At 42.8% G+C, this 26,776-nt stretch overlaps 1 protein-coding gene and 1 pseudogene across 4 annotated transcripts in view; one reads left to right on the forward strand and one right to left on the reverse strand.

Annotated features, from left to right (window-relative positions):
* Nucleotides 1-26,776, forward strand: part of RASAL2 (RAS protein activator like 2) — a 344,868-nt gene that overhangs the window by 158,583 nt on the left and 159,509 nt on the right. For all 4 annotated transcript variants that reach the window (XM_058660706.1, XM_058660707.1, XM_058660704.1 and 1 more), the window contains exon 2: nucleotides 4,354-4,481. In XM_058660706.1, coding sequence (XP_058516689.1) covers nucleotides 4,354-4,481 — 128 coding nt within the window. The remainder of the gene's footprint in view (nucleotides 1-4,353; nucleotides 4,482-26,776) is intronic.
* On the reverse strand, nucleotides 3,668-4,126 carry LOC101523964 (small ribosomal subunit protein eS12-like; annotated as a pseudogene).

The following is a 26,776-nucleotide window of genomic DNA, read 5'->3' on the forward strand; positions in this document are numbered from 1 at the left end:
GACACATTTGTAAATGCTGATGTAACTCACGTAAACTCATGATTTTATTTTCTTTTAAGCTCACGATTTTAAAAAGTCTTAAAGAACTGGAGTTCAAAAAATATGAGCACTGTTGATGTGGATTAATGTCCATGGATGGAGAAGGCTTTCCAAAGAGCTCCAGTGAATTATCTTTTTTTTTTTTTTTACTGTTTCACAAATTACTCAATTTTTATAATGAGGCCAGCATTCACTGTTCTTAGTATCCTCATAGGAGTGAACAAAGCAAATCTAAATTTGTTTCCAATTTTGCTATTAAGATTCTTCTTTGTGATTCTAAGTTAGTTGTCCTTTTCTCTAGTGAATTCTGAATACTAAAAATAATTGAAACCAAGAAATTGAAGTAAGTCACTAGAGCAAAAAGCAATGATTGGTAGGATTGATACACAAAATAGGCCAGAACTCTGAGCTTATCTCGTTATAGTCACAGGTAAAAAGGCTTTGGTTATGTGCGATTGATTACCTCTTCAGTTACCATGGATAATTCAACATAACAAATCTAGATTATTTGAAAAGTTGTTTACTTATTTTAAGTAAAATGACTATAACAGAGACAATTGTTTCTTGTTTTCTTCTATGTACTTAAAATTATTATTTTTTCAAAGAATTATTTCTTTTTGAAAGGCGTATTTACAGAGAGAAAAAGAGCCAGAAGGAGAAGGCCTTCCATTTGTTGGTTCATTCCACAAATAACTCCAGGCACTGGTGCTGAGCTCACGCTAAGCCAGGAGCCTCTTCTAGGTCTCCCACATTGTGCAGGGTCTCAAGGAGTTGCTTTCCTGGGCAGTATACAGAGAGAAGGAGTGGAAGTGGAACCAGGACATATCCGGATGCCAGGACCAGCAGGTGGAGAGTCAGCCTGTTGAGCCACAGCACCGGCTGCTGATAAAATATTTTTTAATGGAATTATTGGAAAAAAATGAAACTGTAAGACCTTTAGGATGGCTAATCAATCTATTAAAGCAAACAGAATTTTTGAAAGTATAGAAAATTACTCCCTGTTTTATCTGGCTGTTAGTATTGGAGAAGGGTGCTCTTGGGTTCCAAAATGAGTATGAGCCATTACTTTATTTTCCCAATATCTAGTAAGAAACCAGAGCAAAATTTGAGTTGGACAGAATGAGATATGGATAATGAGCTTAGGAAAACCATTCAGGACCACACAGAGAAGATAATTTAAGTATTAAATTGATGCAGGTTTATATTTTTTCAGGTAGTCTGGGTTATCCTATTGATTGTAGATGGTACAGTTATTCTGCAGCAGGCAGTCTAGGTCACCCATGCTAACTTATGTAATCCAGTTAGTTACTTGAATGAAAACATGTCTAGGCCACAAACCCACCATATTTCCACATAAAGTAGGTGCATCCATTTCTTTTAAAGCCTTGAGAGCTTGCACCGATGTGGGAGACCTGGAAGAAGCTCCCTGCTCTTGGCTTTGGATTGACTCAGCTTCGGCCGTTGCAACCAGTTGGAAAGTGAATCAGAGGATGGGAGATCTTTGTCTCTTTGTCTCTGTCTAAATCTGCCTTTCCGATAAAAAATGAACATTTTAAAAAATCTATAAGGAAGTTTTTTTTTCAAATGTTTTCATGATAATTTTGAGAAAAAGATATGTTGACTTTTATCCCTTTGAGTCAATCACCCATCTGATAGTTTGTTCCCAAATGTCAGCGTCCACGAGTTCTGGGACAGGCAGGAACCAGGAGCCTGGAGTTCCCTCCAGAGCTGCCCAGTGGGTGCCAGGAGCCTGAGAGCTTGGACATCCTTGCTGGCCACCTAGGATGCATTGGCAGAAAGCTGGATCAGAAACAGTCATTAAGCCTCAACCAGCCCTGCTGTATGAGACGCAGGAGCCCCAAGAGGCTGTTTAGCCTCCTACATGTCAGTGCCCACCCAATTTTTGTGAAATCTTCAAAAACAAAAAACTTAAGATACAGTTCTTTTCTAAAGTAATTTAAATTTTATTTTTGTTTTATTTATCAGAAAGAAACAGTAGATAGTCAGGAATCTACTTGTCTCCAGCAGCTGAGATTGGGCTGAAGCAAGGAACCAGGAAATTAATACAGGTCTGTCATGTGACTTGAAAGGGCCCCAACTACTCGAGCCATCTTCTTCTGAGACAGGAGTGGAGGTGGAACTGGAAGCCAGGCCCTCAGATGGGAGTGATGTCTTTACTACTCTTCTGAACTGGTTCTGTCTTGAAGTGATTTAAGATGCTGAAAATACCGAGGGAAGGTTGCGGGCTTAGAAGGGATAGTAGGAATGGAATAGAGATGCTGTGGAGGCAGCATGTGGTCCAGCATGTGGTCCAGCATGTAGTGCAGCATGTGGTCCAGCATGTGGTCCAGCATGCGGTCCAGCATGTAGTGCAGCATGCGGTCCAGCATGCGGTCCAGCATGCGGTCCAGCATGTGGTCCAGCATATGGTCCAGCATGAGGTCCAGCATGTAGTGCAGCAGGCATAGAAACAGGAAGACAAGGAGACAAATCTAAAAACATTAGAATCAGTAACATTCCTTGCCAAGTTCCAGTAATGTTTTTTGGGGCCCTGACTTATCTTTAAGGGGTAAGTTAATAAGCTCCCTAACAGGCAAAGATGGATAAGCCTTTAAAGCATGGGAAATCAAGCCAGAAGGAATAAAGATATTATTTGCATAAATGGAATGTAAGAGAATATGCATCTGCTCTAAATAATAACTTGCTGCTTACTTTCTACAGAACTCTGGCAACAATTATGTGTATTTTGGTCATTATAATATAGGCCATCTAGGAAGTCATGGCTTTCCCTGAAGTCAGTACCAGTAATACTTATCATGCTACAAGAAGAGACACTGAGTCTTCAGGAAGTACAGATATTCAGAAGTACTCGTCTAATACCTTGGTGCTCGCTTTCTGTTTTATCTGGTCTGATTTAGTCCTTTATCCCAATAACTAGATAGTAATAAATAATGCATTTAGAATAATCACTGGAGTATATTCCTGAGAGAAATCAGTCCTTCGTGGCTAAGGAACATTTGCTATATGATGAATGTCACCAAAGTCTTTCTAAATGAATCTGATATGTTCTGATGATTTTATGCCAAGGTTTGCAACAGCATAAGTTAGAATAATATCTAACAAACACCTTTTTTTAAAGTAACAGGAGTGTTGATATTGGTATTTTGAGGAAATGAGACATTTGGGAGTTGTTGAGGCATTGTTTTTTAGTATTGTTACTCTCACCTTTAGGAAGCATGATGGTAATACATTCAGATCATTTCTTGGGCAAACTGTTTTCTATTTTTAAGATCTTACTGGCCTCTAGTGGTAACAAGATAATGTGGTGTAAGTTTTCCAGTTCTTGAGCGTTCAGAGCTACCTTGAAGACATAGTGTGCTAATAACTTGACTCTCAGTTCTGGGTCAGCAGTAACAACGTGTATATGTAACATCTATTTCTTCTGAAATACCTAATATTCTTGTCCAAGTCACCCTTTTCTTAAGAACGCCAGTGATTTAGCCCCGCAGCGGCCTGCTGTTGTTTTAGCAGGTGTTGGCTGGTGATTCCTGAGTCAAGTTAAAAGTAGAGGAATTCTAGCAGGTGTTGGCTGGTGATTAAAAGTAGAAGAATTCAGTCCCTTTGCAGATTTCTTTTTTTTTTTTATGAGCCAAACGTTTATTTATTCATTTCTTGCATTTGAAGTATTCTTCAGTGACATCTTTGGCTTGAGATTCTTTGCCATAGTCCTTAACAACTACGCAACTGCAGCCAACTACTTTACGGGGTTTCTCCTCTCGGTCAGTTTCACAGAGGCCTACCCATTCCCCAAGCTTCTTCTTGTCATCAACCTTAATGAGGTTGATCTGGTGTTCGGCACGCGGCCTCCACCAACTTGACACACATGGGCTCACCACAGTTGGATGGCAGCACACAGAGGTGGGCTTGGCGCTTGTCTAAGGCTTTGGCGGCTTCACGGATGCCACGCGCGAGGCCGTCGTGGATGAGGGTGGTCTTGAGCACCTCTTGTAGCGCAGTGTTCACGTCCATTACACCTGCAGCAGCGATGCCTCCCTCGGCCATGGCGGTGGGTTACGAGTGAGGCCGAATCGTGAGCGCACTTAGGCCTCGCTCTGTGCTGCTCGGCGGCAGGAGAGAGTGCAGATTTCTGTTGTTTATAACAGGTTTTATGTCTGAAGAGGAAATTTTCAGTTTGCCATTGAAATTTGTGTTTGGATTTAGCTCCTTATTAATCTGTTTTTGTAGAATCTTGGATTTGAAATACTGGTTTACTGAGGATGACAATTTCCCCCTTTTTCTTGTTGTGTCACACAGATGTGAAAGGGCCGCCTACCCATCGCCTGTCTTGCGGTCAGTCGCCCTACACTGAGACGACAACATGGGAGCGGAAATACTGCATCCTCACAGACAGCCAGCTGGTGCTGCTCAACAGGGAGAAAGAGGTAAGGTGCATGTTGGTGAAGAAACCTACTCTTTATAAGCAGATTTCTGAAATTATCTCATTTCTATTTTCACTTGGGTAAATTACAGTATCAAAAGAGGCTTTCTTGCGTCTTCATCAGTGGGTAGGTCTAAAGGGCTGCTGTTCTTTCCTGTTTCCCTAAAGAAATGAGTTCTAAAGCTAGGGCTGAATTTTCACTGTGGACAGTTAAGAGAGAAATCCAACTTCATTTGAGAAATTACTAGAGTAATTTGGAATAAGAATTGTTTGGATTTTATAAAAACAGCCTGCTAGTAGGATTTCAGAAGTTGTGTCCTACTCCTACCAAGTACGAATGCAGACACTCTTAGGGGATTGATTGACAAAGGTTTAATAAAGGAACAGTCTGATGAGCTATCAGTTACCAGTGTGGACCTCCGAAGCAAGGGAAAGAAGCAGTAGTTCTGGAACCTGTAGAACTGCTGTTGCATCAGGGAGCTGCGTGACTGGCTGTGGCTGCACACAGAGAACACAGCCTGTACCAGGACGCAGACGGCCCTCAGGGAGGGGGTAGACGTAATGACTCCAGCTCTCTTCTCTTGCCTGCTGATTTTGTTCAGCGGCTCCTGCTGTAGCTTGGAGGCAGGAAAGGACTGCTCTAGGGAAGTACCGGAGAGGCCAGCTGCCTGAAACGGAAAGGGAGAAGGGCAGAGGACGGCCAGCCCGAAAAGGCAAATCGAGTGTAACGAGACAGACTCAGAGTTCTAGGGACACTTTCTGTTTCTCTGAATTGGACCCAGATCAAATACTGCTTTACTCCTCAAACTTTCAAGTACACAAAATTGTCCACTTTCACATCAGTCATTTGTTGATTGATGCCTAATTACATAATTGATATTATTCTGATAGGGTGTATCTATAAATCCATGCCATTCCCAGTTTTTCACTCAGGGAGGGAAATGTGAATATAATATGGAAAAGGCAGCAAGGGCCTGACAGAGTAGCCTAGCGGCTAAACTCCTTGCCTTGCATGTGCCAAGATCCCATATGGACCCCGCTTCCCATCCAGCTTGCTGCTTGTGGCCTAAGAAGGCAGTCAAGCACGGCCCAAAGACTTGGAACCCTGCACCTGCATGGGAGACCCGGAAGAGGCTCCTGGCTCCTGGCTTCTGCTCAGCTCAGCTTCGGTCATTGCGGCTGCTTGGGGAGTGAATCAACGGATGGAAGATCTTCCTCTCTGTCTCTCCTCCATTTCTGTATATCTGACTTTCCAAGTAAAAAAAAAAAAAGAAAAAGGAAAATCAGGCAAAAAAGAGGGGGTTGGACAGGGGAGAAAAATCTGAGTAGAAAGATTAATTGCCACAATTATCTGAATAAGTAGGAAGCGATAGAATGTACAGTTAGCAGGTGTTCGCAGAAGAAGCAATGAGGACGCACAGTTCTCACCTTTGAACTTCTGCCTCCGTTTCATTCTTGCTGCTCCTCCCGTCTCTTTTCATTCATTCTCTTATTCTGTGTTTCTTTAACTTGCCGAAGACAATTGTAACACAGCATCTACAGTTTCCTCTTAGATATTAATAAATAGCACCTCCTTAAAAGGGCCCCTGTTAGTCCTTCATGAAGAACTTGTTTATTCTTGTTCTACAGCTGTTGAAAAGTAATCCTTAATTTATTATATCCCTACCCATGACCCTTTTAAAGTATTTCAAAAGTAATTTAGTTTTATTAAAATAATTTAATAAAGGTCAACCTTTTCCAGAACAGTCTCAGATGTACAACTCTATGCATTAATTAGATACCTAATAAAAACTGATAAGGGAATATTGATATGGAAGATTTAGTAATTACTCAGTTTGAATAAATATATAGCTTAAAATGCTCACTTCTAACCAAGCTACTCTGTCAACAGTCTTCTTAGTACTATCCATCAGGAGTGATAGAACCAGATGACTTGCTGTCTTTTTGCCCTTAGCTGTGTTCTGTTGGCTTTCGTACCATCAGAAATGACCTAGCCTGAGGATAGATAGCAGATAGTCAAGAGTAAGTCTTCCCAGAATCCGAACACTCCATGGAATCGTTTGCTATGACTAGTCCTGGATCCAGACAATCCATGGAATCAGTTGCCCTGGCTAGCCCAGGATTCAGCCAAGGCCTGGGTCCCCTTTTGTCTGTCTGTAGTAAATGTCTAACACACTAGCGCTACAGACCTTATCCCTCTGTGCCAGCCGTCAGCAGTTGTCTTAGGCACCTAGGAACACTCTTTGTCATCAGGGCTCTGGTTACCCTTTCTTATGACCTTGTTTTTTGCCTTCTTGAATGCGTTCTCTGATCCTGCCACAAGTCAAGTCCATCTTCAAAAAATTGGCTGTTTTTTTTTTTAACTTTTCCCATTTTTTATTATATTTTTAATAATCTTTATGTAGTTAATTAGGGTAAAAAGGTTCAAGGGCTACAGGAAAGTGGGTAAGACTATTATTTCCCTATTGTTTCCTTCATGTATCTGAGGTAAAGGGGGATATTGAGGGAGAAGCCCCACCTAGTCTCCCACCCACCCAAGATCCCTAATGTAGGGCATGCTCTGAGATTCTTGCTCAAGTGGTTTTGATAGTTTAACAGTTATGAGTTGTTACCAATCTCGCCACTCCAAGCACGATGCGGTCGTTGAAGAATCCACTGATTGACATAGTCCATCATAGAGTCTCCATTTGCCCAGTTTTTCACTGCCAACATATGGCTGAGGTGGTTGATTGACTTGTTCTGTCCTCTGTCTTTTCTTGGTTAGGGTTCTGAGTCCGGCAGTTTGATTGGGGAGATCCCCAAAGAAACTTTGAGGTGTTCCCAGACCAGAATCTTGTATGTGCTAGCAAGTACAGGGCCTGGCACAGTCCATCGCCCTGATCAGCTAGTGGTTGCAATTGCTGGGTTGGTTCTGTTTCCATCCCTGTCTTTCACTGGAACCCATGGGTGTTGCAGTCCAGCCTGGTTCTGCCCAGCACACACTCGGACCTCACATAAACCAGTGGGAACTGCAGCCTAGTCGGAGCGACCCACAGTAACCCCCACCAGGCCTGCCCCCTACCCAGGTTTGCCAGTATGTGTGGCAGACTAGTCTAGTCTGTCCCACATCCCATTCGGTTCTCATACATGTCAGTGGGTATTAAAGCCTAGTTCCATCTAACCAGCTGAACTCTCCAGCCCTCACGGATGTTGTTGGGTGTCTCTCTGTCTAGCCACCCTAGCCCCTTTCCTGGTTTTTGTGCCCTCCCGTGGGAGTGGTAACCCAAGAGGGAGAAGGCCACTATTTCCCTCCCAGGCCACTCCAACTTGCGGATTATGCACTCTCCAGGTGGTTCTGTGGTTTGACTTGACAGAATTGGCCCCCAGTGCCAGCTTGTGCCAGCTGATGCTGCGGCTAAGCCCAACCAACCCTCACCCACTCTAATTTTGTTTGCACTGGTAGGATCAATCAGCCCAACCTGACTTTTCCTTGATCTAGTCCACATGAGGCCCACAGGTGTTGTAGCCCTGCTTAGTCTGGTCTGCCCCCTTCCCAACTCATGCTCTCCAGTGTGAGTAGCTGTCCAGCAAGGGAACCCCCACCTTATTCCCCCTACCGGCTCCAACCCTCCCTTCTTGGTTCTCACGTATGCTGGTTGGGCGCTGCAGTCACATCTGGCACAGGCAACCTCACCTTGGCATTCCATATTGTGCACTGGTTTTTGTCACAACCAAACCTGGCTCGACCCACACTCTGTTCTGGTGCTCAGATTTGCAAGTGGATGACGTGAACTGATTCAGCCTTGTCTGCCCCCGACCCATGCCAAATGTATGCCAGTGGGAAACTTTCCATGGCTTGTTCTGGGCTATTTCCTATCAGACTTCTTGCGCTTACCTGCCGGGTCTGTGTCCTGCCACAGGAGTTGCCCAGGCTCCTCCATCAGAACCTCTCCCAATGCCAGAATTCGTGCATACCAGTGGGTCCATGCGCCAGCACTACTCAGTTCACCTCCTGTCCTAGCAGGAACAGTGGCTTTTGCTAACTGGCTTTCAACCCAATCTGGTTCTTGCTGTTGGATGTTTCAGCCCTGCCATGGCTTGTCCATACCCACATGCAGCTCACATATGGCTCAGTAGGGGTTGAGACCTAACCTAATCCGTCCCACATCTACCCTGGTCCTCCAGGACACCAGATGGTGTTGGAGTCAGGCCCGACTTGGTGCGTCCTGTCCCAGTCCACACTTGTGCCGAGGGAGTCTACAACCGTATCCTGACCAGAATGCAGCCCCATTCCAGCTTGTGCGCCCTTTGGTGGGAACTCAACCCAGCTAGGATGTCCCCATAGCTCCCCAACCAGTCTTGTTCCCAGCCGTAGATCACGCACATGCCAGTGGTTGCTCTGACTAAGCTTGGCATAGCCCCTCACCTGTTCTAGTCCCTGCCTTAGACACTGTAGCTTAGCGTCCCTGGCTCACTCAGACCAGTAGGGCAAGAGCCAAGCTTGGCATGACCTGTGCGCCACCCTGGTTTCTAATTTTGCTTGTGGGCTAAGGTTTGCTCAGTCCTGCCCTGTCCACCCTGTTCCATTACCAATTCACACACTGGCCAGCCATTTTAGCTACTTTGCTCAGCTTGTCCGACCCCCAGGTCTGGACCACATGTTCACCAGCGGGAGCTATGACTCACCAGCGGAGTTTCCCAAGTTCCTCCACTTGATCCACTCCCAAACCCAGTTCTCATACATGCCATCGGGTTTTAGGCCAGTGCCCAGCATAGTGTGGCCTTCCATTTGGCCTTGTATGAGCTGGTGAACGTTGCAGCCCAGCCCACTCCACACCCTATTCAGGATGCACATTCAGGTGCTGCTGCCTTGACCAGTCCAGACTGTTGTCAGTTCCTTTACCTGTGAATGATCGCAGGCTGTTTGGTCACACCTAGCTCAAGCCATCACCACCCCAACTCTTGAACTAACCCATGGGGCTAGAATTTCCACAGGGTTTGACCCACACATCCCCCACAGAAACTACCCCAGATATGGTTCTCTGAAGTGTTAGTTAATGTAATGGCCCTGCCTAATGTTACCCGTCTCCTGATCCATCGTCCTATCAGGTAATAGGATATGATCCTGCTAGACAAGCCCCGAGTCTTAGGTTTTGAATGGACTGTTGTTTGCTGGTCAGCATTGTTCAGTGATTACAAGTTCTTCAAATGAAAAGTTATTCTGTCGTTGGGAATCTTTAGGATCGATTCACATCCCAGAAGCACAGTGGGGTCAACATGGAGCTACCTAAGCAGCGATTCAAAGAACAAAAATGCCAGAGTTCACGGCCAGGTGGCAAACAAGCAGAGCCAAGTTGGCCGTCTTAGGCTGCTCTTGCTGATTGGTTTTTAAGCTAATGAGTGCAAACTTCCTGTGAGTGCTTCATGCTGCTGGGCACTCACTGTTAATTTTCCAAGTGCCATCACTCCCCCACTCTTCCGGGCTAGCACTTCTCTGAAGCATCAGTCCTCATCCCACTTCAGTGTGATCAATAAAATAAAGTGAATAATTAGGAGAAATGAGGTTTTTCTACTGACTCATTTTAGCAATTTATTTCTCATTTTACTGGAAAGACATAGGTTGGGGGGAAAAAGAAGAAGAGAGATATACAGATGGAGAGAGATCTTCTGTCTACTGGTTCACACCCTGGCTGGGTGGCAGAGCCCAGGTACGTGAGCCATGACCCACGGCCTCCTAGGATACTCTATCGTGAAGCAGAGTAAATGGAACTCGAACCAGGTAATGGCAATACAGTATACAGATGGCCCAAGCTGCAGCTTAACCACTGTAGAAAATACCCACCCCGCAAAAACAAAGTTAAAAAAAACAACTACAAGTTCGTATTTTTACTAGAGCTAACAGACATGAAATGCCAATTAAATAACCCTGCTCAGTGTCAGTCATAACGTGGAAAGGACCAGGTGGTGTGCAGTCAGACAGTTCTGATCTGACCTAGCGTGCTACTTCTCAGATTTCTATGCGACTTTGTTTTTTGTTGACTAGAAACTAGCAAAATGCAGAAAAGTGCAAGATCTTGAACCACACTGATTAGCACAGACCATGGTGATTTCTAAAATTATTTTTTTCACATCTTCTCTGGCCTCAGACCTCTAATCCCTTTTGTGTTACTGTCACTCAGCGCCGCTTGCTTTGTTTGTCACTTCGGTGAGAAACTTGAAGCACCCAGGAGAGAACTGCATAATCCTCTGCCACGTCTGTTCACCAGCAGGTGTCCTGGGATCCCAGTTCCCTCCTGTCAGCCGTGACTGCGCTGTTCCCTCTGCTGCGGGCAGCCTCACCGTTTACGCCCGCTCTTTTACTGCTTGTCTCTTCAAGCGTAGATCCCTACATGTTGACATGCCCAAGTCTCTGCTGTGTGCCAGCTTGTTCCCGCCAGCATTTTAACCCCCGCTAAGCTCCCTGTGTGCCGAGCTATCACTCTCACCCTTCTCCTTAACAGCAGCATTTCTCGCATCTTACAAATTCATTAGTTCATTCTGTCATCTCATTCTATCTTAAACCTACTGAGTCAGAATTTTGCTCACACCACATTATCAGAATTGCTCTTGTTAAGCTTGCTGAAAAACAGTACATTGTTGAATTCAGTGGTCAGTTCCCACCTTACTAAATCTGCATATCATTTAATGTGGTTGATCACTGGTTCCCTCTCTTAAGATCACGAAGATAACTAACCTTACTTTCTTCACTTGGCTTCTGTGACACCATATTCTTTTGGTTTTCCTCCTGCCTCTCGGCAGTCTCTTCTGGATCTTTCTTACAGCTATTTCTCCAACATGTTAAGATGGCCTTGTCACAGAGTTTAGTCTTTGGAAATAAATCGTCCAGTCTGGCGGCACTGAGTATCCTCTCCCACAGCAGTCCAAACAGAAGTGGAGAGGGAGGTGTTGTGCAGTTGAAAAAAGAAGAAATGGGACAGATACAAGATACAAGTTAGAAAAGCAGAATGTCCAGAGAGAAGGCCCTTCCTGGAGGAAGGAGGCCCACCCTAGAGGCTCACTGCCTGGGGAGTCCGAATTACAGGAATTTAAAAAAATTATTTATTTTTATTGGAAAGGCAGATCTTACAGAAAGAAGGAAAGACAGAGAGAAAGATCTTCCATTTTCTGGTTCACTCCCTAAGTGGCCGTAATGGCCAGATCTGAGCCAATTTGAAACTAGGAGCCAGGAAATTTTTCCAGGTCTTGCACATGGACACAGGATCCCAAGGTTTTGGGCCGCCCTTGACTACTCTCCCAAGCCACAAGCAGGGAGCTGGAAGGGAAGTAGAGCAGCTGGGATACAAATTAACGCCCATATATGATCCCTGCGCGTGCAAGGTGAGAACTTTAGCCATTAGGCTACCGTGCCGTTCTCCAAATTACAGGAATTGATGTGGCACGAGCTTTGATAGCTGTGTCCCATGTTGACATTAACAGTCAGTGCTTGATGACCAGGAAGCAGCAGTGTAGCCCAGATGCAGGTATCAGTACGGACCTGGCTGAATGGTGTCTTAAAACATGCAGTGCTCTGGCCCAGCTGCATGACCCAGCTGTGAACCTTCACCTGCAGGCCACAACTTTGGTCTCGGACTTTTACCCATTTGAGAACCATTGCTCACAGAGTTTTTGACCTAAGTCTGTGGCATCAGCAGTCTGTAAACTCAAGATTCCTGACTCCTTATCAAGTCACACTGTTATTAATAATTTTACATTGTTTCAAACTGCCTGCAGCATCCTCTGGTACTGTTGGCTCATTATCTTTTTTATCCTTAAATTCTGCACCCCTCACTTCTCTAAACTCAGACATCCACCTGCCCAAAGTGCGTCTCTACTTGGTCACGTAGGAGTCCCGTTTGTGCCCTGCACGTGGTCCTCCAGGGCTCAAATGCTCCCCCACTCCTGATCTCCATTAAAGACAGCTCCATCCTTTCAAGTTTTAGGACTAGAAACTTCCTCAGCTGACTATAATCTAGACATACTGGTTTTGTTGCTATTTCTTGGTCATGCCAGGCGTGTTTCTTTCTTGGGATCTTAGTCGTAGCCTTTCCCTCTGCTTGGAACATTCTTCATCCAGTTATTCACCTGGTGCCCTTTTCTCACCTGCCCTTGGTTTACATATCACCTGCTTGTAGGGCCAACCTCCATTATCTGTTCTAAATCGCAGCTCCTCCCTCATCTGGCTCAGTTTGGTCTTCTGTAACATTTCCTACCTTCTAACATGTAATGTAACTTATTTTGTCTCATTTGTTCATTGATGTGTGTTTCAGTACTTAAGACTAGCTCCTTAGGCATAACAGACTCAGTGGTTAGTTATTAAACAAATACTGCAAGAAAAAAGCATATATTTTGATTGCTAAATATCAGTTTCTTTCTACAAGTTTGAAAGGAGTTCGATGTTTTTTTAGGATGTTTTTCCTAAGCATGAGTATAATTCTCTATTGTTTTACATAATTAAATAATAAAAACAGGAGAAATATGGTCTACAATTTAATTTTCCATTGTTGAATATGTGAGTCCATCTTTATTCATTGAGCACCTACTATGTATATAGTATTATGGTTGCAAAGGTATAGTTCAGTGGGTGCATATTGAGTTAAGTTATAACCAAGTAGAACTACGTAGATGCGGTAATTGCTTAATCTTTTCACCATATTAAATTATTTCCTTTGTACATGTCCCAGGTCCACTTCCAGCCGCAGCTTCCTATTAAAGCATGGGGGGCAGTGCATATTGGCCCCGGGACTTGGTCCCTGTCGTGCCTGTAGGAGGCCTAGATTGAGAGCTGGGATCTGACTTCCAGCTGGTCCAATCCTGGCTGTGGCAGGGGTTTGGCAAGACTTTATCTCTGTTTCTCTCTCTGTCTCTCTGCCTTCTGGATTGATTAAATAAATGAAATAATCAGTAACTTTAAATGATTAATTATATGAATTTGCCTCAAAAAATATTTTTAATTTATGATGTAACCACAGGGGAAATGCCTGGAGCAGGTCATGATGTTGAGTGGAGAAAGCGAAAAAACAGGTTTTGTAGAGGAATTTATGATTGTTCCATGTCTTAAGGGACAACTAAGAACTCACCAAGTGGAAAAGACAGAGGGACAAGCATGCTTATATAAAGACGTAATGACCAGTAATGTGCTGCTCTGGCATGCTGGAAAGTGAGCAGAGTCCTTGACAAATAGATAGTTGGCAAGAAAGCAAAACAAAACAAAAAGCAAATGATAAAGAGCCTTGAAGACCAAGTGAGGAGTTTGAACTGTATTTGAGAAATGATTGAAACCATGGAAAAATGTTTAATCAGGCAATAAGGTCATCTTTATTGTATCCTAGAAATATTAACAGTGCTGACTATATAGAAAATTGAGTGAAAACAATTGGAAGCAAAAGATAGGAAATTATTGCATTATAAAAGGGTGCTAACAAAATAGCTCATCAACACTGTTCTATGCCCCAAATTATAACTTGGAAATAATTTCCCGATTCTACCAAATGCATCTTCACTCTGTTGATTGTTAGTACTGTGCAGAAGCGTCTAAATTTGATATCATCCTATTTGTCTAGTTTTGCTTTTGTTGCCCATACTTTTAAAAGTCTTACCTAAGAAGTTATCGCCCACACCACCGAGTTTTCCCCCATGTTTTTTTCTGGAAGTTTCATTATCTCAGGTCTTAAATACAGGCCTGAGTTGATTTTTGTCTATGGTCAGAGATCGGGATCTATTTTCCTTCTTCTTCATGTATGTTCGGTTTTCCCTGTAACAATTGTTAGAGATTGTCCTTTTCCAATGTATGTTCTGGACATTTTTGTCAGAAATCAGCCAGTTGTGTGGGTTGGTTAATTCCTGGGCTCTTTGTCCTGGTCCACTGACCTGTGTCCCTGCTGGTTTAATTACAGTAGTTTGGAGGTATGCTTTGAAAATCAGATATTTTGGTACCTCCAGATTGATGTTTTTTTCCCTTTGCTCGGGATCATTTAAGCTATTTTGAGTCTTTTGTAATTCCATATGAATTTCAGAATTGTTTTTTCTAATTACATGTTTATGCTCTACCATCATTAAACTGGAAAAATTGAACCAAGGTTCTAGGAAGGGAAGATGTGAAGTTGATTTTTTTGTGTGGAAGGATTAGATTATGCTGTCTTCTTTTTTTCCACACTTAATGGATTATAAGGAGCTTAATCTTGTTCTTGGAATTGTGTCTTGAATAATTTGGAATTATTTGACATGAAGAGTTTAAGGAATTTCTACTAAAATTATCTGAAAAGGCTGTTGTAATGTCTACTCAACTACTCATAGGGGTGTTTGTTGCTGTGCTAAAAAGATCAGTTAATTCTGAAAGGATTTAAACTCAATCCCTAGGCAGGCCCTGCTGGAGTGTGGGAGGATTATGTTAGTATAGTATCATTCATGTGTTAAATCAGTGTGGGTTTTTTTTATTGCTGTCTCTTCGGTCTGCATGTTTCTCGTCAGGTTGGGAAGAAGGCTGTTTGGGGGCTGCACATGGGAAGCGTGTTAAATATCCCAGTTACCAATTTGGGGAGATAGTGGATGGGTGAAGCAGTACAGAGTGCTGAAGGAAAAGTTTGCTAGGAGTGTCACCTTGAGAAATGACTCATGGTTTAGTAAATTGCTTCATGTAGATGGTGCCAAATAGACATTGCTTATGTGTTATGAAATATACTTCCTGCCTCGGTGCCAGGAAAGGCCCCAACTGCTTTGGCACCAACTCAGGTCAGAGGCCATTTGAGTTCCATTTTGCTTGCAAAAGATAAGACCGAGTACAAGAGATTAAAGAGTTGAGGGAAATGTTGAGAAGACAAACAGGAATTTGTGAAAATACAGAGGGACGCCGAGTCTGTGAGTTCTGGCTCGGATGGTGACAACTGGGGAGATTGGCCTCCAGTGCTCAAATGCGCATTCTGCTTTCTGGGTTGAGAACTTCAAAGTCTGAACGCTGGTGTACAGGTAGCAGCCAGTCATAATTATGACCTTAAAATATTTTAGCACATTTTTCTTACTTTTGAAAGGTAGTGTTTACACTCAGAAATATTAATGAAAATAATTGGTAGGCTTTGAGCTATTATTTATCCTGAGTAAACTAGTGATGGTACTTGGATGCTGTTCAGTAGAGGTAGACTGTACTGTGCCTCTCTGTTTCCATTCATTATGCAGGAGTGCACAACAGACTTAGTGACAGGCATAAAACAGTTTTAAAGTGACAGCTGATAGATTGCCAAGTGAAAGTAACAAATTCATTAAGTCTGAAGAACCCTAGTCTGTCTACAAATGTCTTTAATATGCTTCTGACAATACAGATTTGCTGAAGGAAGCCTAATGAAAGAAAAAATTTGGTCAGTTGATTCATTACGAATATTAAGCAATGGAACGGACATGCTGGAAGGTGAGCTAGGAGAAAGAATTGCCAGTCGGGAGACTGTCTTTTCTCAGATCTGAAAACTCAAAGTGGCTTCCCAGAGCTCTCGGAATTATGCATGGTGATAATCAGGCCTTCTCAGCATGGTCGTCCTAATATCGTTTGATGTTCATCCCACTTCTCTCACATTACAGGCTCTAGCTAAATTGGCCTACTTCCTGTCCCCACCCCCAATAACCTTTTATGTCATCAACCTGTAGGATGGTGGTTTGCTTTTTCCTTTGTCTAAAATGACCTTTGTCTCTACCTGTCTGATACTCATTCGTTTTCGGGTTGGAGCCTTTTTAAGGTTTGGGATTTGATGGCTAAAACAAAGCTTTCAAACTTCACAAGTGAATAATTAAAATTCAACATATTAAGTGTAGTGACAGGAAAAGTTATGTTTTCAGAAGAGCCTAAGGATGTGTGCCTTGATCGTCTCTTGGTGAATTGCTGAGTCGGTGGAGAAGCAAATGCCTATTTCACATGTTAGGATAAATATGACTGTTGACAGGTCTAGAATAGTAAAGAAAGTCAGGGGGACACTCTCAGCTGAGGAACGAAGCAGTGTCAGTGGATTACAACTAGAAGATAGATCAGGAAACCCAAGGGCTTTGGTGCTGCCAAGCTGCGAGACCCAGTGCTGACTGCAAAGCTGGTGGTAGATGACGTAAAGCGCAGTAACGTGCCAGGGAGTTTGCAGTTGGTAAGAGCGTAGTTAAAAGTTGTTTTTCGTATGAAACCCCTTTCTTTGTAGAAGAGGTTATGCAGAAGTCCTATATGACAGATAAACTCAGGGTCCTGTTCTGACTGAAATAGAAGGCTGTGTCTCCGCACCTCCGTACTCAAGAGGTAGACTATCGCGCAGATCCGTGAGCAGACCTATGCACAAGTCCAGATCAGAGATTAGAAGATGCTTTGGACACCAGGAGTGCCAGAGTAACAGCTTGAATACTGACCTTCCTGGCCCATCACGGTGGTCTAACAGGCCAGTCTTTGACTTGTGGCTGCTGGCATCCTGTATGGGCACTGGTTCTTGTCCCAGCTGCTCCACTTCCAGTTGAGCTCCCTGCTTAGGACCTGAGAAAGCAGCAGAGGCTGGTCAGGTCCCTGGGCCCCTGCACCCACATGGGAGACTGGGAGGAAAGTCTAGCTCGGCGCTGTCCATTGTAGCTGTTTGGGGAGTGAACCAGTGGATGGGTAGAAGAATCAATCTCTCTCTCTCTCTCTCTCTCTCTCTGTAAAAATGCCTTTCAAACAAATAAATCTTAAAAAAAAATAATATCACACTGGGCCCACTTTTTCTGTCTTGGGAATTTAAGAATCCTTTGGATAATATGGTAGCTTGAGCATTTTTGTAACGTCTTAAAAAAAAAAAAAACACTTCTGGGCTTGGCACAATGGTTCAGTGGCTAAATCCTTACCTTGCAAGTGTCACGATCCGATGTGGGTGTTGGTTCATGTCCTGTCTGCTCCACTTCCCATCCAACTCCCTGCTTGTGGCCTGGGAAAGCAGTCGAGGATGGTCCAAAGACTTGGGACCCTGCAGCCGTTTAGGAGATCTGGAAGAGCTCCTGGTTCCTAACTCAGCTCTGGCCGTTGCATCACTTGGGAAGTGAACCAGCAAATGGAAGATTTTTCTCCATCTCTCCTCTCTGTAAATCTGCCTTATCAATAAAAAACAACGCGTATTTGTTTAAGATTACTTATTTGAAAATCAGAGTCACAGAGTGAGAAGGAAAGACAGAGAGAGATTGAGAGACCTTTCATGCGCAGGTTCATTCCCCAACTGTCTGCAGTGGTTGGGCTTGGGCCAGCCTTGTGACGTAGTAGGTAAAACTGCCTGTGCCTGTGCCAGCAGCGCCCCATGTGGGCAGCGGTTTGTGTCCCAGCTGTTCTGCTTCCAGTCCAGCTCTCTGCTGATGGCCTGAGAAAAGCCAGTTGGAAGGTGGCCCAAATACTTGGGCACCTGCCGCACGAGAAACCCAAGAACTCCAGACTCCTTTTCGATCCTTCAGGAAAAGAACTGAGAAGAGATTTCTGGTGCTGGTTGATGTACTGTGGATCTTCACTGCCTGACTATATTATCTATGTGAATACAGACTGAAATTGAAACTAACTTACATCCGATTCTTTTAAAAATGAAAGGCAATTTTGCATAACCTATAAATGTGTTTGAATAGGAGTCAGACTTGTAACTTGACTGTTTCAGGTACCTGAGAAGTCATTTGCTGCTCACTGTTTGCTACTTTCTTCCTCTACAAAAGGAATGAAATTAGGGTTCTTGATATCTGTGCTTTGTATTGAGGTGGGAGACTTGCAAGTCTAGTACAGGCTGCGAAGGAAGTAAAATAGTTTTTTTCTCCTGTTATTGAACATGGAGAATATGTTTTATTTTGTGAGCGATTCTATGTAAACAGCTAAATGTGAGCTGGTAAGCTAATAAGTACAATCAGAGTGGAGAAAATTGCTCTTTTGAAAACGAGTTTTCTCTTCAGCTAAGATTTGTGAGCTCCAGTTTGACTCATTTGAAAATACTTGAACACAATCTGTCCAGTATTAAAGATCAGTATGTTTGAAAAATATTTCAGCTAAAAAGTCATCTATGGTGTTTATGTGTTCAATTCTTTTCTTTTTTTAAAGATTTATTTATTTTTATTGGAAAAGCGGATATACAGAGAGGAGGAGAGACAGAGAGGAAGATCTTCTGTCTAATGGTCCACTCCCCAAGCGCCGCAACAGCTGGAGCTGAGCCAATCCAAATCCAGGAGCCAGGAGCTCTTCTGGGTCTCCCCTGCCGGCAGGGTCCCAAGACCTTGATCTGTGCTTTACTGCTTTCCCAGGCCACAAGCAGGGAGCTGGATGGGAAGTGGAGCCGCTGGGATTAGAACCGGTGCCCATATGGGATCCCAGCACGTGTACGGCGAAGACTTTAGCCACTACGCTATCACTCCGGGCCCTATATGTACAATTCTTATGACATGCAAATTTATATTTAAAAGACAACACTATTTCTTCATATCCTGAATCAGGGATAAAACTTTCTAACCTTTAACAGCAATATTTTAATTAAAACCTTTATCATATTTTAAGTTTCAATAGCAAGGAATTGAAACCTGCATTAAAATTATGAGAAGGCAGAGCTCATGCCGTGGTTGCATGCTGATCCTCTGCCTGCAGCAATGGCTGAGCATTCCGGGCATTGGAATGGCGCTGCTTTGAGTTCCAGCTGCTCCACTTCCCATGCAGCTCCCTGCTGATGGCCTGGGAGAGCAGCGGAGGACGGCCCAAGGCCTTGGATTCCTGCACTCACATGAAAGACCTGGCAGAAGTTGCTTGTTCCCAGTTTTGAATCAGCCCCACTGTGACTGGTACAACCATTTAGGGAGGGGACCAGCACTTGGAACATCTCTCTCTGTCTCTCCCTCTCTTTCTTTGTTACCACTGACATTTAAGTAAAGTAAGAGAAATTGTAGTTATTTCCTGCAAGGCAAAGTATGTGAAATTAGAAACCATCCTTTTATTTTCCACAGGAAAAAAATAGCAGTCCCTCCTCAAACGAAGCAACTGTTAGTTTTTTCCCCAGGTAGTACAAGTGCTTGTATTTATTTAGACTCAACTGTTTGCTCAGAGGTCTGACCTGTGTTCTCTGGTCTCCTTCCTTCTACTTCGAAAGCAGGTAAAGGATATGTTTCTGCTTTTCTTATTAGAAAGGAGTCATGTAGCCTCTCCCTGCTGCTCCTTTAATTATTGAAATGCAGATAATTTCCATCCTAAAAGGGATAGGTGACTCAAGTTACTGCTCTGAAAGTTTTATGTTACAGAGTGTTTTTAGAGGAGTTCGTGCTTTTATTGATACAAATATTGTTAGAATTATGCATTTCTTAATGCTGCCCTTTGATTTTCCACTGTGCAAAGGTAAGTATTCATGGTAATGGCAAGAAAGGAAAAAAGAGAACATTTGGTTCTTAAGGAGTGTGAAAATGTCCAGTGTTCATGGCGGCTGTAGGAGTTTGCTCTTCACTGTCTCAGTGTCACAGTGAGCTTCTCTTGCGCTCAGTCCCAGGAGTTAGATTACTGTGACCAAGCAAAGGGCGTGTGTGTGTCCTCCTGCTCTGTCCCTGGTGGTGACATCCGTTGGTGTGGTAGGTGTCCACTGTTCTGTGGAGAGCCAGCTCATTCCTTACCAGAAGTGAGAGTAGATGATTCTGCCTCTCTTGCTGCGCATGACACATTCTGTAGACTGGCATGTGGAAAGAATTCAGTGTTACAATTTTTGAAATTTTAAAAGCAATTCATATTTTAAAATACTATAAAATTATGCTCATATTTAGATAAAAATGTGTTATTTCAACACATAGATTCGGAGTGTGTTCATCAAGCCAAGGAAACCCAGCATTTCTGTGTCTTTATCATTTACTTGTGTTTGAAGGCTTTGAACTCCTCTGCTAATTTTAAGCAAAATCCCTGTTTTGTGAACTGTAGTACCCACTGTGCTGGAAACCACCGGAACGTATTCCTTTGGACTAACTGGGTTCTGTACCTTACCCAGCCTTTTGCTTCCGCCCAGCGTCTAGTAATCACTGCTCTGCTTCCAGTTACCGCGTGCAGAGAACGTGCAGTGTTTGGCTTACTTTACGTAACGTAGTGCCCTCCATTTCTGACAGTTTTTCTGCAAGTGCCAAGGTTCCATTCTTTTTATGTCCTACTGTCCCGTGTGTGTCTACCACATTTCGTTGTCGTTTCATGTGCTGCTGAATGCCGAGGCTGATTCCGTATCTTGGCTGTTGTGGATAGTCAAACAGTAAATATGGGCGTACAGGCATCTCTTTGATATTTTCATTCTGATTTTTACCCAAGAATAGGACAGCTAAGTTATATGGGAAATCTGGTTTTGGGCTTTTGAGAAACTATTGCCCATAATGATTTTGCTAATATACATTCCCATTGGTGGTGGATAAGGGTTCCTTCAACAGCATATTGTTTTATCTTGTTTTTAATAACCATTCCAATTGAAGTGAGATCTCTCCTATTGTTTTGGTTTGTATTTCCCTAGAGTTCATGACATAGAGTATTTTTCATGTACTTTTTGGCCGTTTACATTTGTTCTTTCAAGAAATATCCTTTGCCCATTTTCTAGCTGAATTGTTGGTGTTGGATTTCTTGACTTCTTTTATAGAATGTGAATATCGTAATCCTTTATCAGATGCAGAGTTCGCACTTGTTTCCTCCCGTTCTGTCAGGTGTTGCTTGACTCTGTTCATTATTTCCTTTACTTTGAAGATGCTTCTTAGTTTGGTGTAATTGCATGTGTATGTTTTTGCTTTTGTTACCTGTATTTTCTGAAGTCCTATCAGAGAAGCTCTTACCTGGGCTAATGTCTTGAAATGTTCCCGCCATGTTTTCTTCTAGTACTTTACTTGTTTCGTGTCTTACATTTAGAACTTTGATCCTCTGTGGGTTTATTTTTGTTTAGGCTGAGAGGTGGGAAGCTCAGTCTTTGGCGATCTCAGCAGCATATGTTGAAAACCTATGCTTTCTCCAGAGTGTGGTTTGAACACTTTTGTTGGGCATGATTTGCATAGAGATGGGGGGAATCATTTCTAGATTGGTATTCCGTTGCATGGAACTGTGTATCCTTTTCAGATACGGTACCACACTCTGGATGGTTGTAGCTCTGTAATCTGGCGGTTGCTCGTTTTCGTCAAGATTGCTTTGGATATTCAGGGTCTTTTGTGCTTCCACATGAATGTTAACATTTTTTCCCTGGTTTATAAACAATGTCATTGGTTTTCTGATTGAGCTTGCATTGAATCTCTAAATCTCTTTGTATAATGTGGCTATGTAAACTGCTAGTTCTTCCAATCCATAAACGGAAGGTATCTTATCATTTTTTGTGTGCGTTCTTGCATTTTGTCATTGGTGTTTTATAGTTTTCATTATATAGGTACTTACATCCGTGGTTAATTTATTTTAGACTATTTTTTTTCTAGCCATTATGAATGAGATTATATTCTTATAACTTTTTCTGCAGCAAGTTCATTATTGATTTGTTAAAATTCTTGTTGATTTTGTAACATTCAACTTTATGGAATTTATGATTTCTCAAAGTTGCTTGGTGGAATCCTTGGGTTTCTCTGTGCATAGAGCCATGCCATCTGGCTTGCTTTCCATTTGTATTGTTCTTGTTTCTTTTCTTACCTAGTTGCTCGGGACAGAAGTTCCAGCACTATATAGAGGAAGTGTACTGGGAGTGGGCATCCCTGTCTGGTTTCAGCTTGACACCAGTCAGTATAATGTCGGTTGTGAGTTTGCTAAATATAGCCTTTATTGTACTAAAGTCTGTTCCTTCCACATCTCATTTGTTTACGTGACTTACCATGAATGGTTGCTGAGTTTTACAGAGAGAGAGTGTGTGTGTGTGTGTGATATGATATTGAAACTTCGTTCTGTTGATATGATGTGTTACATTTATTGGTTTGTATATGTGGATCCGCCTCAGCATCCGGGATTAAATTCCACTTGATTATGGTGAATGAGCTTTTTAATTGTGCTATTGGTTTTACTCTGTTAGTTTACTCTCTTCATAAGGGATATTGGCTCATGGGTTTTTTTGTTTTGTTTTGTTTTGTTTTTTTCTGTTGTGTCCTTGTCTGGGTTTTGGATTTGGAAAATGCTGGCCTTGAATGAGCTTGACAGGGCTACTTTCATTCCTAGTTTTTAGGATAGAGTGATGATTGGTGTTAGTTCTGGCTGACTGAATTGTTTTGTTGTGGGGAGACTTCATTACTGTTCCATTCTCATTACTAGCTGTTGGCCTTCATCATTTGATTTTGGAAGGTTACTAGATGTATCTAGACATTTGATTTATTTATTCTTTTTCTGTAGGTTTTCCAATTAGCATATAATTATTCATAATGTTCCCTAATGATCATTTCTATTTTGTTGTATCCATTTTATGGTCTCCATTTTCGTCTCTAATCTTTTGGGGAGCATTTTTTTTCTTTGTTAACTTAGGTAAAGATTTGACAATTTTGTGTATCTTCAAAAAAGCAAATGCTTCATTGATTTTTTGAATTGTTTTTGGTATATTCACTTTGCTTTTCCTCTGATCTGTTTCCTTCCTTCTACTAAGGAACCTTTTAAAATAAATATATAGAACTCTGTTGCTGCAAATGTCCTTCTTCATGCTTTGCTATATTTATAAATTTTGGTCTATTTTGTTTTCATTTTATTTGCTTTAGGATATTTTTAGATCTTTCTTGAGTTCTGTAGTGGCTCATTTTCAATAACATGTTCAGTCTTCATTTACTTTATACTTTCTAAGTTTTTTTCTTATTTCTAATTTTGTTCTGCCATCATTAGAAAAGATACATGATATGATGTTTGATTTTTTTTAATTTGTCAAGACTTGTTTTGTGGCCTAATATTTTTAGACTGCCTTATATGCTATGACAAGAATGTGTGTTCCACAGCTGCTAGGTGAAATAGTCTGTGAATGTCTGTTAGGCTCATTTGCTTTACAGTATATTTTAATGTTTCTTTGTTAATTTTTACCCCAAATATATGGTGATAAAAATGTGGTGTCGAAGCTCACCACCATTGTATCCTTTCATATCCCTCCAAGTAGCTTGAATGTTTGTTTTACAAAACTGGATGCGTATGCATTTACAATTGCTGTATCTGCTTGTTGCGTGAATACCTGATCTTTGTACTGTGAGTTTGTCCCTTCCTACATTTTCTGTCTTAACATCTGTTGTCTGATGCAAGTATAGCTACACTTGCTTGTTTTTTATTCCTTTTTGTGTGGAATGTCTTTTTCTAACCTTTCACTTTTAGTGTGTGCTTGTCTTTAATGGTGGAATAAGTTTTTGGTAGGCGTAATATTGTTAGGTCTCACTTTAAATATCTGTTCAGCCAATGTATACTTTTTATGGAAAAATTATTCCTCTTATATTCAAGATTATTACTGATAGGAAGAGGCTTATTCTTGCCATTCTCTTAGTTTTTTTCTGAGTACCTTGTGTTCTTTTTTTTCTCCCTTGTTTATTGAAATGATAAGGTTTGATTATTTTCTTTTTAAAAAAGTTTTATGTATACATTCGAAAGAGTTATAGGAAAGGGGGTTAAGACACATGGGGTGGGGAAGAGAGAGAACTTTTCCATTTACTGGTTTACTCCCCAGATGGCCACAGTGTCCAAGGCTGGGCCATGCTAAGCCAGGAATTCCATCCAGGTTTCTTGGATGGCAGCTCTCAAACACTTGCGCCAGCTTCTGCTGCCTTTTCAAGGCCATTAACAGGGAGCTGGATTGGAAACGGAGCGGATGAGACTCAAATTGTGATCCCTAGGGGATGTGGGCGTCACAGGTCACCGGTGACTTGACTCGCCGTGCCAGAAAGCTGACTCCTCATGGTTTTCTCTTTCTCTTCTGTTGTATCGCCTATTTCACATGTTTTCTTTCATTCTTTTTTCACAGAAAGATTTATTTATTCAGTTTCTTTTTTTCTTTATTTTTGATGATGTTTACATGGTTGGTTAAGGTGGGAAGAATCGAGGATCAGGGGACCGTGGGTGAGAGCATTCTCTCCAGATTGTCTTTTCTGCTTCCTTTATCTGAGGGAAAGGGGGAGATTGGGGGAGAAGCCGCACCCAGCCTCCCATGCCCCTCAGTACCTGCAGATGGAGAATGGCCTCCCAGTGTCATCCCAGGGTCCCGGATGTGGAGCATGCTCCAAGGGTTCTGCTCAAGTGGTTTTGATCATTCTGAAATGCTGGCAGTCTCACAGATGCAAGGATGAGTTAATCCTTCCAGGGCCATTGACTGAGCCAGTCCAGCTTAGAGTCTCCATTCGCCCAGACTTTTGCTGTCAACGCTTGGCTGGGGTGGTTAACCAATTTGTTCTACCTTCGTTCCTCTGCTGTGGTCCAGATGTGCTCTGCAGGCCCCAGTGGGCTGCCGTATCCTCCCTGTGCACCTGGACGTGCCGTCCACTGCTCTGTCTGAGCCACTGAGGAGGCCCAGTTCTGACACATGCCCTCCATGGTCAGAACACAGACCCTGCGATTCTCCCCATGGCTGGAGTTCTGAGTGCAGTGGTTAAGTTGAGGGAGTGTCCCTGAAGAAACCTTCTGAAGTGTTCCCAGACCTGGCTCTTGTGTGAGCTTAGTGTGAGGTTCAGCTCTGTTCATCTCACAGCAGCTTACACACACACTCACACACTGGTAATTGCAATTACTGGGTTGATTCTGTCTCCAGCCCCATCTAGAAGCTTCTTTCAAGAAATCTGTTGTTAGTCTAGTGGTGGTTGCCTTCTTTTTTTTTTTCTTGCGTGTTTTAGAATTCTTTATCTTGTGATTTCTTCAGTGTGGTTATAATGCGTTCTGCTGTCAGATTGATTCAGCATGCTTTAGCGCTGCTCTACCTGGATGTCTGGATAGTCCACAAAATCTGAGAAAGTTTCAGGTAATATTTTTCTTGGAAAGCCGCATTTACAGAGAGACAGAGAGGAAGATCTTCTTCCACTGGTTCACTCCCCAAGTGAACGCAATGACTGGAGCTGAGCCAGTCTGAAGCCAGGAGCCAGGAGCTCTTCCAGGTCTCCCCTGTGGGTGCAGGGTCCCAAGGCTTTGGGCTGTCCTTGACTGCTTTCCCAGGTCACAGGCAGGGAGCTGGATGGGAAGTGGAACTACCAGGATTAGAACCGGTGCCCATATGGGATCCTGGCACATTCAAGGCAAGAACTTGAGCCACTAGGCTATCATCCTGGCCCCTCAGCTAATATTTCGTTGACTCAACTTTCAACTCCTTTTCCCTTCCCTTTGTCTCCTGGCACCCCCAAAATTCAAAGATATGTTGTGTTACTGGTATTCCGCAAATCTGTGGGGCTCTCTGCATTCTTGTTACTGACCTATTAATCACCTGTCCAGGATATTCAGAAAGATCTGTTCTCAAGTTCATGTATTATTCTCAAATGTTATTCAGGCTTCCAAGTGTATTTCTTTTTATTATGTATTGATTTCTTCATTTCCAAGCTGTTTGACTCTTTGTGGTGATCCCTAAGGGTTTGTTCAAAGTCTCCATGTTATGAGTTGCTTTTCTAATTTTTAAGTGACTTTTGTATTCCTTTTAATCTCACTAAATTTCGCTAAGATCACTTTTAGTTTTATTAGACAATTTGCCAGTATCTATTTCTCTGAGGTCTATTTGATTAAAAGTTGCTAAGTGAGATTCAGATTAATAACTGATATTAGAGACCTCTTTAAAAAAAAAGATTTATTTATTTGAGTACCTGGCGTTTCAGTGGCTAACCCCTTGCCTTGCACGCACCACGATCCAACATGAGCAAGGAGTTGTGTCCTAGCGGCTCCACTTCCCATCCAGCTCCCTGCTTGTGGCCTGGGAAAGCAGTAAAGGATGGCCCAGAGCCTTGGGACCTGCAACAGTGTAGGAGACCTGGAAGCAGCTCCTGGCTCCTGGCTTCGGATTGGCTTAGCTCCAGCCATTGGGCCCTAACCCTAACCCTAACCCTAACCAGCGCTGAAGACTTCCTCTCTGTCTCCGCTTCTCTGTAAATCTGACTTGCCAAGAAAAATGAAGAATTCTTTAAAAATTATTTATTTGAAAGCCAGAGTTACCAAGGGAGAGAAAGAGAAAGATCTTCTATCACTGGTCATTGCCCAGATGGCCACTATGGGCAGAGCTGGCCATGCAAAACCCAGGAGTGAGGAACATCTCTTGGGTCCTGTACCCATGTCAAGGGCCAGAACACTGGGCCCGTCTGTTGTTGCCTTTCCCAGCCCATGAGCAGGGGGCTGAAGCTGAAGGGGAATCGTGGTCCTGATGTGGTAGCCTAGTGGCTAAAGTCTTT

Source organism: Ochotona princeps, chromosome 2, assembly GCF_030435755.1.
Source record: "Ochotona princeps isolate mOchPri1 chromosome 2, mOchPri1.hap1, whole genome shotgun sequence".
In the NCBI taxonomy this organism is placed as follows: Eukaryota; Metazoa; Chordata; class Mammalia; order Lagomorpha; family Ochotonidae; genus Ochotona; species Ochotona princeps.